The sequence below is a fragment of the Manis pentadactyla genome, chromosome 11 (genome assembly GCF_030020395.1).
Source record: "Manis pentadactyla isolate mManPen7 chromosome 11, mManPen7.hap1, whole genome shotgun sequence".
Classification (NCBI taxonomy): Eukaryota; Metazoa; Chordata; class Mammalia; order Pholidota; family Manidae; genus Manis; species Manis pentadactyla.
Window position 1 is genome coordinate 29120493 of NC_080029.1, and position 15431 is coordinate 29135923.

Consider the following 15431-nt stretch of genomic DNA (forward strand, 5'->3'; position numbering starts at 1 on the left):
GAATTTTCTTTGTCCTGTATCTGGGAACTTAAAACTTAAGTTTTAGCTGATTGAGTACATGGTTCCAGTGTGAATGAACGTGTTAGCTACTGGGCACTTACGTGTTTCTTGGACAAATGAATGAGTGGACGTAGGAATGAGGAATGTCAGCCAGTACCAGGTCACTCCTTATGGGTCTGTGTGTGCTAGTCAGCGAGCATTTATTTATTGCCTATTCTGGAATAGTTGGCACTACAGGTCAAAAAGATGTGCAACACCGGGTTCTTGACATTCAAGAGTTTGCATCTAGGGGGATGCAATGCAGACTGTAACACAAGGCAGGTTAAGTGTACATGGAAATAGAGATACAGGAACCTTCTGAGGGAGCACGAAGGGTGGTGGATTAGTTCTAAATGAGGGGATCAGAAGAGCTTCGGGGAGATGATTTTTAAGGATTTCAGTGAACAGGGAGGAGAAAGGACAGCAGATCCAGACTGGTGACACGCTAGGCTAAAGGTTTTGAGAGATGAAAGTGCCCTCAGCTTGCCACAGGCCAGTCCTCGCAGCCCTGATCCAAAGCCACCTCTCTCTTCAGCCAGGGTGGCTCCAAATCCCTCGCAGACAACACCAAATAATCCCAGGAATTTTTTCCAGGCGTCTGACCCTGGGGCTAGGCTGGGGGCAGACATTCCTTTCCTCCAGATTTTGCTAGGGCCCCGTGTTGCTGGATTTTGCTCTTTGGAGGCTGTGCAGGGCAAACTCGGGTGTCCTGGAGTTGCTGAAGGGGTAAGTCCCCAGCGCCAGAGCTCTCCGTGTCCCTAAGACATTTCTTTGCCCCCCACCCAAGTGTGGTCGAGGCCAGGGCAAGAGCTACACTCTTCTGAAGCTTTTGCTCAAGCTTTCCCTCTCCTTGAAGGCCTTCCTCCCTTATTTGTCCAACTGCATGCACCCTTCCCCCAAGGCCCAACCCCCTCCCGGAAGGAAGCGAACCTTCCCGAGCTGCGGAAGCGGATCCCCCGCTGAGGGCAGGGCTGGAGCTTGGCCCCGCCCCGCCGCTCAGGTGCGCGCCGGAGGGTGCCTTTCCCAGGGACAAAGGGAAGAACGGAACCTCCTCATCTCCTAGTGTCTTTACAAACTAGTATTCAAGGTCACCCTGGTTTTAACATATTAAAAAAAATTAACCCCAAACCCTCGATTTTGCATGTTCTCACTGTAGCTGTTAGTTCCGTTCCTGGGAGTGGGAGGAGGCCGAGAAAGAATTCTTAATTTTGGGGAGCAGGATGGAGTGCAGACGTGCCACGGAAGTGGCAGAGTCCCTTGGCTCTTGCTATAGCAGTGCCGCGGCCCATATATAACTGCGGGCGAGCTGCCCCTCCCCGCGTCGCTTATCTCTGCCTCACATTCGCAGACTCACCAGCCTGGAGTCTCTGGATGTTGGCCAAGCCAGTTGGGAATGCATAATAGCTGAGATAGGCGATGGGGTGGGCCCGCCATGTCCTTGCATGCCACCGTGAAGGTCTCCCTTCTCCCCTTCTTCACCGCTTCTAGCCTTTTCTCTGTCATTGGTTGCTAATCTTTGTGGTCCCACCTTTCTAATCTTTGAAAGAAGGGAGATCCCTTCTTTCATTTGCAGGTGGTTGTGCCAGTAATTACAGACCTCCCTTGGAGAATGGGGGGCAAGTTTGGGTGAGCAGATTTGGCCTAAGTGGCGGTCAGCTAGGTGCCATTTTTTTAAATTAAGGTATCATTGATACACACTCTTATGAAGGTTTAACAAGAAAAACAATGTGGCTATTACATTCACCCTTATTATTGAGTCCCCCCCATACCGCTTTGTAGTCACTGCCCATCAGTGTAGTAAGATGCCACAGAGTCCCTACTTGTCTTCTCTGTGCTACATGCACTGTCTTCCCCGTGACCCCCACACTCCATGTGCACTAATCATGATACCCCACAATCCCCTTTTCCCTCCCTCCCCACCCCTCCCCTTTGGTAACTGCTACTACCACATCTTCTTTATCCATTCATCTACTGATGGACAGTTAGGTTGTTTCCGTATCTTGGCTATTGTAAATAGTGCTGCGATAAACATAGGGGTGCATATGTCTTTTTGAATCTGAGAAGTTTTCTTCTTTGGGTAAATTCCTAGGAGTGGAATTCCTGGGTCAAATGGTATTTCTATTTTTAGTTTTTTGAGGAACCTCCATACTGCTTTCCACTAGGTGCCTTTTGAAACCTCAGATAAAAGGGTCTTGTCAGCTTATGACCTTCCCTGTATCCATCTCCTCCCCTGTCCACCCTCCCAGGCTCACTTTGTTTTTATGACCAAGATTTTGTCCTGTTTTGCTTTCCGTCCTGGCAGAAATAAGGATGAGGACAGGAAAGGCCTTTGGAAAGGACTGGAGCCTAATGGGAGCAAGGGCCGCTGGGAACCTTGGCGAGGTCTTGGTGGGGGTCTGCAGCCTGCCCTGGAGGTTGCGGGGAGGGACATGGTTTGGGATCCTGCTAGTGGTAGTGCTCTTGCTCTGGGAGTGTTTCTGTTCTGGTGCCCATCTGGGGCCCAGCGAGTCCCTGATTGTTGACAGAACGATAGTACAATTGTGAAAACTGTAGCTTCCTTTTCGGAGATGTCTTGGGTACTGACAGAATGGGTAGTTACTGTTCCGTAGACAAACTCGCGTAACCAGGGGTTTTCTGGGTGTGTTTCCAGGGTAGGTTCTTTTTTTCCAGTACCTTTAACTCAGCACCCCTGGATTCTGGACAACAGCTCAGTGTCCCTTAGGTGGATGAGGCAGTCCTGGTAGATGGGATTATAAGAAATTCTGATACCTTCGTTTGTCATTCTACATTTAAAAAAAATTAAGTATGTGTGTGTGAAGCATTTACACCATGGCTGCAGGCAAGGAGTGGGATTAGGTGATGGGGTGGTTATAGGACAAGATGCTGGTGGTGTTTGTTTTAGGATGATTGGTTTGAACTTTGTGAACCTTAGCATTTTTTGATTTCAAGTTAATATTCCTCTCTGTATTAGTCTGCACAGGCTGCCGTTATCAAGTACCACAAACTGAGTGGCTTAACATAAATTTCTTGCCTCACAGCTCCGACGGCCAGAAGTCCAAGATGAAGGTAGCTGGTAGTGTTGGCTTGGCCTGAGAGCTGTGAGGGAGAGTTGCTCAGGCCCCTTGTCTTCCAGCGGTTTGCTGGCAGCCTGTGGTGTTTGTCGGCTTAGGGGAGCATCACCTGACCTCTGCCTTTATCCTTACATGGTGTTGGCGTTCTTCCTGTGTGCATGCCTCTATGTCCAAATTTCCTCTTTTTATGAGAACACCAGCCGTACTGGATTAGGGCCCAGCCTAACTACCTCATGGTTAACCAAACTAGCTCTGCTGTGACCCTATTTCCAAATGACATCACATTTTGAGATCCTGGGGGTTAGGTCTTCAACACGCACATTTTTGGGGGGACACAGTTCAACTCATAACACTTCCCTTCTTCTATAAAAAGATGTGTATATGAGTGCAGGTTTTTTTTTTTTTTCAGTTTTATTTTTTGAAAAAGACCTCTATGTGGTAAAAAAAGTCACTGTGACAGAGTAAACCAGGAGAGAAAAGTAAATCTGTCTCCCTCCCACCCCTGTTCCCCCAGCCTCAGACCCTAGTTCTCCAACAGAGGACCAACTAAAACCAAAGAAGGTTTTGTTTCTTCCCTGTATCTCTCTGGGGATGTTCTCTGAGCATAAATTTCTATCTACCCTTTGATTTTTTTCTCCCTTCAAATAGTTACATTCCATATGCCCTGTTCTGCACCTTGCTTTTTAAATTTAACAATATAATTCAGAGATTATTCCATATCAATAGCTGTATGTCTCTCCTATTTTTAACAGTCACATAATATTTCATTGTGTGAATATACCATTATTTATTTAACATCACCTCTCTTGATGGACAGTAAGGTGATTTACAATCTTTGCTGTGATGAAAAAAATTATATACACATTTCTCTACCCGTGAGTGCAAGTCATCTGTACCTCATATTCCTCCCTAAAGTTTTTATATAAGTTGAGTACCTTTAAGAAATATTCTTTAAGTTTCTACCATGGGCAAATGTTATTGATGTATCCATGTTTACTAAGCCCAATGGCTTGTTCTATGTCAATAATGAAAATTTGTGGTCGTAGATCTTTAATTTGATTGCTCATCTTTGATTATTCTTTACCATAGATTCCTAGAAGTGGGTCAAATAATCTGGAAATTGTTGAGGGTCTGGACTCTTATTGACGAATTGTATTCTGGAAATGTACCAATTTGTATTTTTACCAGTGGAGTCCTCCTCTTGCCCTACCAAACTAGCATTATTATTCAAACAAACAAAAGGAACCTTTGCTATATTTGGTATATGAGATAATGGCAATTCATTGTTTTAATACTTACTAGCTGACTCTTAATTTCCTCTTTTGTGGCTTGTCTGTGTCCTTTGGCCTTTTATCTAGTAAAGTCTTAATGCATTTAATATCAATTTTATGTGCACTTTACAAATTAAGGATATTGATTTGTCATATGTGCCATATATCTCCACCAATTTGTGGTTTGTCTTGTAGAAAGTCATTTTTAAAACAACTTTATTAAGGTATAATTTACATAAAACAAAATGCACTCATTTTAAGTATAGCCATGTAATCACAACCACCAGTCTTTCTTTTATCCCTGAAAGTCCCCCTGTGTCTTTCTGCACTTCACACATAGATCTGCTTTCTGTCACTTATAGATTAGTTTTGCTAGTTCTAAAATTTCATATAAACAGAATACATAGTGTGTATTCTCTTGAATCTAGCTTATTTTACTCAGTCTTTTTTTAAAAGAAAGATTTATTCATGAATTGTGTTTAGTAGTAGTTTATTCCTTTTTATTGCTGAGAGTATTCCATTATATGAATATACCACAATTTTTTTATCCATTCACCAGTTGATGGACATTTGAGTTGTTTCCTGTTTTTGGCCATTGTGACTGAAGCTACTATGAGCATCTGTGTGTATGTCTTTTTGTGGATATAATTTTTTCCCCATTTCTCTTAGGTAAATGCTTAGAAATGAAATTGCTCAGTCATATGGCAAGCACATGTTTCTTTAGAAGCAACTGCCATACTCTTTCCCAAGGTGGGTTGCACTGTTTTACATTTCCATCAGTAAAGTATGAGCATTTTGGTTGCTGCGCATCTTCACCAGCACTTAACATCGTCAATCTTTTTAATTTTAGCTATTGCAGTGGGTGGAGTAATATCTCATTGTAGTTTTAATTTGCATTTGCCTGATGACTAATGATACTGAGCATATCTCAATGTGCTTATTGGATGTTTCTTTGTGTTCTTTTGTGAAGGGTCTGTTCAAATCTTGACCCATTAAAAGAAATTTTGACCGTCTTATTACTGGGTTGCTGGGGATCTTTATATATTCTGGTTATAGGTTCTTTGTAATATATATGTACTATAAACACTTCCTGTGTTTTGCCTATTCATCTTCTTAACAGTGTTTTTTCTTTTTAACTGTGGTGAAATATACATAACATAAAGATGCCATTTTAATCATGTTGTGTCCAATTCAGCAGCATTAATTACACTCGCTGTTGTGTGGCCATGACTTCTATCTTTAACAGTGCCTTTTGAAGAGCTGAAATTATTAATTTCGATGAAGTCCAAATTATTTTTTTCCTTTTGTGGTTCTTTTTATATCCTAAGAATCTTTGCCTACACCAAGGTCATGTAGATTTTCCCTTATATTTTCTTTAGAAGTTTTATGTCAGCACTTACTTTAACTCTAGATCCAATAGTGTTTTTTGTGTGTATTATGTGAGGTCAGGTTTGAGGTTTATTTATTTACTTTTGAAACTGATATCCAATTAAAATAAATAAAAATAAGTAGATGTTAACTATCATTCCTTTCAGTTACCCTCTGATTTATTCCACTGCTTATTTAGCTTATAAATTTCAGCCTCCCATTTAGTGGTCAGGTAGATACTCACCTATATAACCTGCTGGATTCTTTTTTTTTTAATCTCAGTTATTTGATTCACTTGGAATATGTTTGGGTTTATGTTAAGAGGTGAGGGACTAATTCCCCTGCTCCACTGCTCCCATAGCTAATGGAATAGTGAGATGGGGAGTTCCTTTCTAGGGCATGATGGGAAAAAGGGTAAAGCTTTTGCGAAATGGGGGCCACTCGGGCTTGCCTGGGGAGGAGTACTCATGGGAGACAAGCTGGAGAGGCTGGCTGGGGCAGTCTATGGAGAGACCCCTGGGTGCTGTCCATGTGGGAGTCACTATTCTTTACCAGTAAATCTGTCTCCCTCCCACCCCTGTTCCCCAGCCTCAGACCCTAGGTCTCCAACACAGGGCCAACCACTGTTAAGGTTTTGTTTCTTCCCTTTATGTCTCTGGAGGTGTTCTCTGAGCATAAATTTCTGTCTGTCTACCCTTTAATATTTTTCTCCCTTCAAATAGTTACATTCCATAAGCCCTGTTTTGCACCTTACTTTTTAAATTTAACAATATAATTCAGAGATTATTCCATATTGTAAGGTCGAAGGCACTGGGGGGACGTGCTCCCCCCTCCCCCCAGTGCCTTCGACCTTACACATATCAGTATATTTATTGGTCATGAACCACTGAGAGCTGTGAGTGGGGTGATACTTCAGCATTGTATCCAGTGGTTCTGATTGGGGAGAGACCGGAGGGAAGAGGACCGGCAATTTCTAGCTTTAAAGACTGATTGCAACAGACAGGATCTGGTGGGGGTGGGCAGTAGGGAACTACCAGTTCTTGATTTTGGGAAGGGTGAAGCTGGAAGGAGGAATTCAAAATCGATCTTCACATTGTGGTGTTGAGTTAGAACTCTGCCTTAACCAGAACTAAAGAAAGGAGGAGAACTGGCTTTTACGGGGATTAAAAGAAACTTTAAAAAGAAACTCTTAGAGAAAAATCATGACAATCCTTGAGAGTATAATCACAACAGTTCCTTATATTTTGTTCATTTTAAAGTTTCTGAAGTGTGTTTACATACTTCTTTATCTTCCTTTGTTTTTAGATTTATGCCTGGTGTGATGGGCAGGACAGATATTACCCCCGTTTCTGTCCTGCAGGTAAGGAAGGGAGGGCAGCTAGGTTAGGAGGCTCGCTGCAGTTGTGTTCTCTGAGCAGACAGGCACTTGTGGTGTGAGGAGGGGGAATCCCCAAGTCGATTTTGATCGTGGCTTCTAGCCATGTGCTGTGTGAGTGTGGCTGGCCTGCTCCTACCCTCAGCACCTCAACTTTCTTAACTGTTAAACAGGGTTGATAATACCTGCACCCTTAGCCTCACACAATGGGGAAGGCCAAATAAAATAATCTAAGCGAAAGAGTGCTGATAAAAGTAAGGCAGGATACAAATACCAATCTTTATAGGTTACACTTTCATCACACCAGGGCTGGGGATTGACTGATCTCAGGGAGGTGGGATGGGAGACCAGGGTCACAGGTTGAGCTGCTGGTGAGGTGCACAGAGGCAGGGCCCTCTCTGGTGGAGTGGGGAGGAGGTGCAGGGCTCTGAGACATGGTAAAGATGTCCATCCAGCCTCCAAGGCTGGAGGCCTTTGAGGTCAAGGTGGGGAAGTCCAGGGACTCACATGTACTGGGAGGAACTCTGGATTTGGATTCCGAGGGCTTGGGTTTGAACACGATTTTCAACATGTCCTAGGCCTGGCATGAGATACTTGATGTCTTTGAATTTCAGCTTCCTTATCTCTGAAATGTCACATTATACACCTTGGATATTTGGAACTACTTGTAAGCTCCCCAAACTCTATTTGACCAAAAGGCATGCAAAAGGCCATAGCTGTATGCCTTTTGGTCAAATTCCTGTTCCTTCAAGCAGAGGTTAGAGAGCAGGAGATTTAGAAGATGCTAAACCTCTGGGTCTGAGGAAGGGACACCAGTTAAGGAAAGTAGGTGGCTTCTGGAAGCTAAAAAGATAAGGTGTCTCAGAGCCTCCGGAAGAAGTCAGTCCTGCTGACACTGTGACATTAGCCTAGTGACCCTGATTTTGGACGTCGGATCTCCAGAACTTGAAGATGATAAATTGTGGTGTCTCAAGCCACTAAGGAGTTTGTGGTAATTTGTAATAGTAGCATTAGGAAACGAATACAGCACACTTAAGATTCACCCATGTTTTTGCATGTATGAATGCATTCCCTTGTATGGATGTATCTCAACTTGTGTATTCATTTACCAATTGTTGAACACTTGAGTTGTCTCCAAGTTTTGGGCATATATATATGTCTTTGTGTGGACATATGTTTCAATTTCTCTTAGGCAAATGCCTTGATGGGATTTCTGGGTCTTAATTTTGTAAGGAACTGCCAACTGCCTGCCAAAGTGGGTGTGCCATGTAACATTCCCACCAACAGTGCACTAGAGTTCCAGTTATTCTAGATCCTTCCAGTGCATAGCATTGTCAGTCTTTTTGATTTGAGCCATCATAATGAAAGATTAGTGGTATCTCATTGTGATTTTAATTGCATTTTCCTGATAGCTGATGATGTTGAGCACTTTTTCACAGGCATTTTGGCTATCTGATCTATTTCTCTTGTGAAATGCCTGTTCAGTTCTTTTGGCCATTTAAAAAAATTGGGTCATTTCTTCTTATTTCTTACTGAGTTTTAAGAGTTCTTTATATATTCTGATTACATGTTCTTTATCAGATATGTTTTGTCAACATTTGCTCCCAGTCTGTAGCTTGTGCTTTTATTTTCAGTAGTGCCTTTCAAAGCTCAGATATTTTAAATTTTGGTCAAGCCCAATATATCAATTTTTTTTCTTTTATGGTCCTTTCTAAGGAATCGTTGCTTAACCCATGGTCACAAAGGTTTTCTTCCAAGTTTTCTTCTAGAAGTTTTGTAGTTTTAATTTTAGTTGTGTGATCCATTCTGAGTTAATTTTTATATTGGGTGTGAGGTGAGGGTTAAGATTTTTAAAATTAAAAAAGTGTTTTGATAATATCTTTGACTGGTTTTGGTATCAGGTAATGCTGGCCTCACAAAATGAATTAGCATTGTGCTCTGGTCTTGCAGGAAATACAAAGTTAAGAGTCAGCCCCTGCTGGAATCACACACATACACACATGCCAAGTATGATAAAGGCAAAGTTTGAAGAACTCCATAAGAGAAGTACAGATCAATTGCTGTTGGTTTTCAAAGAAGGAAGACAAAGGAAAACCTCAGAAAAGGCTTCCTGAGGTGGTGACACTAAAGAAGGGTTTTAGTAGGGCTGCAACATTGCACAGTTCTGGGGGCACCATTCAAATGCTAGTCTGTTGAATGGTGCTCCCTTTAAAGCATATAGAATAGAACATGGTTGGTGCCCACCTGATGTTGTAAAGCATATGGCCTTGCTAAAATAAGTCCACCAGCAGAGAAACTATCAGTTGGTGGAGGCAGGGGCAGGTAGGTGGGGTGGACCGGGAAAAATGTTCTGGGTTTGAGGGGATTCTAGTAAACTCACGACTGCTTGTTTTATGTAAGTATGCCTTTGTCTCCTCAGTTTTTATATTCAACTCCCATTGATCTGCATTCTCCCCTCATTGAATGTGGCCCTAGAAGGCCCTGAAGAGGAAGGTGGGAGGAGGAGGGGGACCAGCCTTTGTGGAGCCACCCTAGCTCTGTGCTCAGCACCCTAATCCATGATCTCATCAGTTCTCCCACCAGCTCTATAGTTGCAGCTTCATTATTTCCATTTTTGCAGATTAAAAAATAAGAGTCGTAAAGGTTAAATGCCTTGCCCTGGGTCAGCTGCTGGTGAGTAGTGGGACTGAGATGGCAGTCCAGGCTGCTGGCTACCTTTGGCCCCTGCAGTGTTCTTCCCCACTGCTCTGAGAAAACTTAATTTCTGAGGAAAGCAGGCACATAGATAGAAAGGAACGGGTGCCAGGGGGAGGTCAGGACTAGAGATTTGTGAGTGGGTTTGTTCTGATTTAGCAAAAACACTCTCAGTGTTGTGGGCTGCGCTGTGGCTGACTGGCTGCGTGGTCAGGGTTTGCAAAGCTTCCAAAGATCCTTTTGCTAGAAGGGCTTTAAAAGCTGCAAGCGCTCAGCAGTTTCTATCAGTTGGGATTTTTTTTCCCCCTCCAGATTGAATCCGGGCTTTTCTGGTTTATGTGTTCCCAGAATGACCCCATGTTTCCCTCACCTGAGCGGCACTGCTTTGCCACTCACACTGCTTCCTGTCACCGAGTGATTCCCTGGAAAGAACTCTTCACCAGTCCTATCTTTTGGCTCCTGACCTCTCTGCTCTTCACTTCTTCAAATCCTCCGGTTTCTCCAAGAAATGTAGAATGTCAGGGACAAAGGAATGCCAGGACCTTGTTCTGATCCCAGGTTTGGGGTTTGTTCCCCCTCCTGGTCTCATACATTGAAATATTTTCAGAGGCACACCTGATAAACAAGGGCACTGTGGAGAAGCCACTGTGAGGGGATGGAGTGTGTGTGGGAGACCCAAGGGCCCGCTCTGTGACAGTCCCTGTTGTCCCCAGCCCTCCAGTCCCCCTGACTGCTCGGAATGCTCGTGCCCTCATATGTCCCAGGGAGTGCTGCCTGCCTGCCTCTGGGTATTTGGTTTTTTTGTCTTTTGTTTGGTCACTGCAGGCCCTGCCCCTGCCAACTCAAAGGCAAACAGAGATCAGGCCAGGCGCTGGCTGCCCAGCCTTGCGGACAAGCATTACATACTGCTCTGTGTTGGCAGGAAAAGTGTCCTCCATAACTTGTATTCTAGAAGGTCCTCTCCCCCGCCACCTAGGAGTTCCCTTCCCCAGCCTGCAAGGCTTCTGTGCCCAGCCAGTTCTGCCCACTGGGCCGAGCACCCTCTCTGCCTGCCAGCAGAACTCCTGGAATACTGAGGAGCAGCTCGGATGGCTCTTGGTGACTCCATGGGAAGTGTTCTGGGTTGGTTCTCCATTGCCTCCGCCTCCTTCCGGGACTTACTTGCCAAGGCTGACGCCTCCAAGCCCCTCCCAGCTACAAAGTACAGCCTGCCTCCTAGTCGTGCCAGAAAATGCTGAGCCCATCAGCAGGAAGAGCTGCCACAGCTGCAGTCATCCGGAAGGCTGCAGTGGCACTTAGATTGCCTTCTGGAGTTCTTTCCAGCTGCTCTCTATTTGACAATGCTGGGTGGCATGGTCACCAGGAATCCACCCCGCCTGTGAGATAGAAATGGCTGGGGGCCTGAAGGTGGGATTGGGAGGGGAGTAGGGAGAAGGCAGGGAAGGGGAGTGGGCAGAGCAGAGGCAGCAAGGGACCATGAGAGGTGTGTGGAGGGCACCAGTCTCTGTTCTCCCTGGTTGGCCTCCCTTCTTGTTCTGGAATCTTCTTGGAACAGATCTTGGATACTAGCAACTTCCAGTTGCCTCAGTGTAGGGACTTCTGTGTGAAGTGTAGGAGAGGCAGGAGTCTCCAAGACTACTGGAGAGACAGCAAGATAGTAAAAGAAAGCAAGCCCACCAAACATCTTGGAGTCAGAGGACCCTGCTTGCAGTTGCTTCTCTGCCTCTCAGCTGAATGCTTTGGAGCAAGTCGCCAACTCTTCAGGACTCAGTGTTCTCATCTGCAGAATGGGATCACACGACCCACCCCTGCACCTGAGTATAAGTCGGGGGATCAACAAGAGATGATGTATGTGAGTGTTTTGTAAACTGTTAAGTGAAAAACATTTGCATACCTAGGCGCTCCTGGAGGACTGTGTTAATCTTTGAATTCCTCCATGGTGTCTGGTTTGTTGGATAAAGAGGTAAATATGGTGACTTTCTGGAAAGTTTCTGATTTCCCTCATTGGTGATCAGTGTGGTAAAGAAAAGTAAGGCTATGGTTGTGTTAGATTGTTAGAGCTGGTAACAAAGTACCACAAACTGGGTGGTTTAAACAACAGAAATATATTGGCTCACAGTTCTGGAGGCTGGAAGTCTGATATCAAGGTGTCAGAGGGGTTGGTTTCTTCTGAGAGCTGTGAGGGAGAATTTGTTCCAGGCCTCTGAGCTTCAGGTGGTGGCTGGCAGTCTTTGGTGTTCCTTGGCTTGTAGAAACATCACCCTGATCTCTGCCTTCATCTTGACATGGCATTCTCCCTGTGTGCATGCCTCTGTGTCCAAATTTCCTGTTTTTATGTGGACACAGTCAGATTGGATTGGGGGCCCAGCCTAATTACCTCATTGTCACTAATTACCTCTTCAATAACCTTATTTCCAAAAATGGTGGGCAGGGGTCTTCTGAGCCCAGGGCCAACTCCAAAATAAGGAAGGCCAGGGCAGCATGCCAGGCCTGGTTGGGAAAAGAGTTCTTCTGATGCAGATGTAGGTGGTTGCTGTAGGGTGAGGGAACCTATTTTCTATTACCATTCCTGGATTTTGGGGGGTCGGTTTTTTTTTCCCTTCTGAGAATCACAACCTTTGTGTTGTAGATCCAAATGCAGTACCTGTCCTTACTCTCCACGCCCCCTTCTTTTCATGCCCCTATTTCCCTTCAAGCCACTACTAACCCCATAACACTAACAACCCACCCTTCTTTGCAGCTCTGCAGCTTGGGTACACAGTTGCCTACACAGGACTCCTGGGGTGACTATGGTTCACATTCTCATCCCTTCCCTCTTTTGCTGTCCACTTTGTAGTGCGCTACAGCATCCTTCCAGGGCATATCTCTGGGAACCCCCTGTTCCATGTGTACCCAACTTTACTCTGGGAGCTTGCCTGTCAGCAAGCACGTTCTGAGTTGGTGGAATTCGGTGCGTGCGTGTGTTACTGGCCACAGTTGTTGGTGCTGGTCACAGGGCAGAGGGACACCTTGGCACCCCTGCTGTCTGTATTTCAGGCTTCACTGCTGTCCATTCATGTTGTCCCCCTCTTCCCCATGACATGCTCCAACTTAGGAAGCAGCTGACATGGAAGAAAGCATTTCTTTAAGTCACACCCTGAATAATCAGAAGGAATCTACTGAATTCTTACCACCGGCACTAGGCTAAGTGCTCTCCATCCTTTTTCTCATTTATATATTCTTCTCAATGGTCCTAAGGAACAGACACTCTCATTTTCCTCATTTTAATGATGGCCAGTTGAGGTTTTGAGAGGAAATAAAGGAAGTGTACTACAAAAAAAAAAAAAAAAGGAAGTGTAAAGTGCCCTGAAGTCACTCAGCTAGTGAGGGCCATGCACTCTCAGTTCTGAACCACAGGTTCTAGTCCCTTATCCACAGGGTGCCTCAGAGGGAAGGCAGGGGCCAGCTTGCATCATAAAGACCTGGGCTGCTGAGTGGAACGTCAGGCTCCTGGTGTCCACCCTCAGCTATGGAAGCAGAAGAAAGTGGGGCGGGGCCCGGAATCTGCATTCTCAAGGCGCTCCCCAGGGACTCTCTAAGCACAAAGGCTGAGACCCACCTCCCCGGGGACTGCTTTCTTCCAGGGCCTCCTTCCTTTACTGTTCCACCCAGGCTGCCATCCGTTACAGGGGGGTTCTCAAATGCAGGGTGCAGGTGTTTTACCTCCCACCCACAAAGCCGCCTGTGTCCTCCCTTGCTCCCTGGTGTAGTGTGGCCCTGGAAGTTCCAGTGGAGGCCGGACAATCTGGCTCACATAGGGGTTGGGAGAGGGTAGCCTGCATGATCCCTTGCTGACCTGTGGCTTGCCTACTGGAGCCCCCAGTCCTTTGCCGGCTGCACTCTGCCCCTCTGCCCCCAGGCCCTCGGTGGAGGACCAGGCCTGGTGTTACCTGGCAGTAGCCAGGGCAGGGCTGGGCAGGCCTGAGCTCTGGTAATGTCGGCATTTCCCCATGACTAAAAGGGTGTGAACATTCCAGAGGGAAATCTTAGCATGGCCCTGGTGCAGTATGGGGTTCCCCTTGCAGAGTATCGGGTTCCCCCTGAGGGCATCCATTTAGAAGCATACACCCCTTTCCTTGCTCTGTCCCTCTGCACTCATTCTATCCTCTTACTCTTCATTTTCTCCTGTCCCCACAGTTCCATTTTGTACCCCGTCCTCAGAAAAAAAAAGCAGCCACAAAAAACACCCGTGTCCCTCCAGAAGCCCAGTGCATTCCAGCAACTTAAAAGAAATATGAAGGAAGTCTTTACCGCCTGGGCAGCAACTACTTGCTCACCCATGAGCTTTCTGCTCTATCCTGTGGAGCCCCTGCTGCATCTCTTTTCTGGAGATTTACAAGCCCATCGTGCAGGGTGTAGTCTTCCCAGGTTCTTAGGAGTCAGGAGACATTGGAGCTAGAATATAAGCCTCCTGAAGGCAGGAACCTGCTGTATGCCTAGGGTCTAAAAGGGGGATCAGGTGTGTAGTAGGTGCTCAGTGAACATTTCCTTTTTGGTGAATCTTAGAGCTGAAAGGCACTACCGTGTTAAACTTGTCCAGAAGGACCAAAGGAGGAAACAAGATCAGAGAGGTGCAACCACTTGTCTGAGTTTGCACAGCAAGTAGGTGGTGTAGTTGGAGCTAGAGCCCAAATTAACAGGATTATTTCTGAACTCCCAAGTGTCAAAATCTAAGTCATGGCTTCCAAAACATATATCCTATAAGCCCAGAGACCTCTGGCTAGTTCTCTGGTGGGAGAAGCTGTCTAGTCCTCTCTCTCTGGGTCCAAGATCTCAGGGATCTGAACAGAAGCAGCTAGCTGGTTTCTCCACTTTGCAGGATAGACAGCATCCCTGAAAATGCCAGCTTGGATTTCTAGGCTGACATCTACACACTACCTCATCCTAAAAGTAAATGATGAACTATTTTCACACACTGTCAACAATTTTAATAGGGAAAACTCCTGTCCGTGTAATGCAAAATTGACCAGGCAGTTTGTATTCTGTGGGCTGAGGCGGTTCCTGGCACCTGCTTGCCGGTCCCTCCTGTGAGCCCCACTTGTATAAAAAGGCTGGTGAGATTGCTCAGCATAGTGACCTTCACAGAGTTCCAAATGTCTTGTTTGTTTAAAAATGTTCACTCAGTTCAGGGTTCTTCCTGTCTGTCCTCCCTTCCCCACTCCTTCACCAAGCAGGGCGTTTCCACGCTGTCCTGGGGGGTTGGTGGTGAAGAATTGAATTGAGTAATGTGAGCATCAGTCTGGTAGTCCTAAATGCCGCCTCATTTCTGCTGCCCTCCAACATGGACCTTTACTCCATTTCTGCTCTCCCCCTTCCAGACCTTCTATCCCTCTTTGCTCCTCCTCTTTTCTTCGTCCTTAGTCTATCCCAGGCCTTTCCCCCCCATTCCTAACTCCCACTGTGCCCCTTATACCCCATCTCTAAGCTTCTCTTTTGCATCCCTGTGGTCAGAGTGGACTGACCTCAGGGAGGGATATTTCTTTCTCATATTGCCTGGTTTTTCTTAAAAGTTGAAAGTTTAGTGATTTGTTTTTAAGGCATTGTCAAAGGCCCTCCTGCCATAACCAGCCACTT

At 45.6% G+C, this 15431-nt stretch overlaps 1 protein-coding gene across 4 annotated transcripts in view; it reads left to right on the top strand.

The window, feature by feature from the left end:
- The window catches only part of DPF3 (double PHD fingers 3), a 240695-nt gene that overhangs the window by 53629 nt on the left and 171635 nt on the right, over positions 1 to 15431 (top strand). The window contains exon 1 of one of the 4 annotated variants that reach the window (XM_036913302.2): positions 11256 to 11666. The exons of the other annotated variants lie outside the window; for them this stretch is intronic. Within the exon in view, the coding sequence (XP_036769197.1) occupies positions 11662 to 11666 (5 nt within the window). The 5' untranslated portion in view covers positions 11256 to 11661. Of the gene's footprint in view, positions 1 to 11255; positions 11667 to 15431 lie in introns of those variants that run through there. 4 annotated transcript variants of the gene reach the window in all.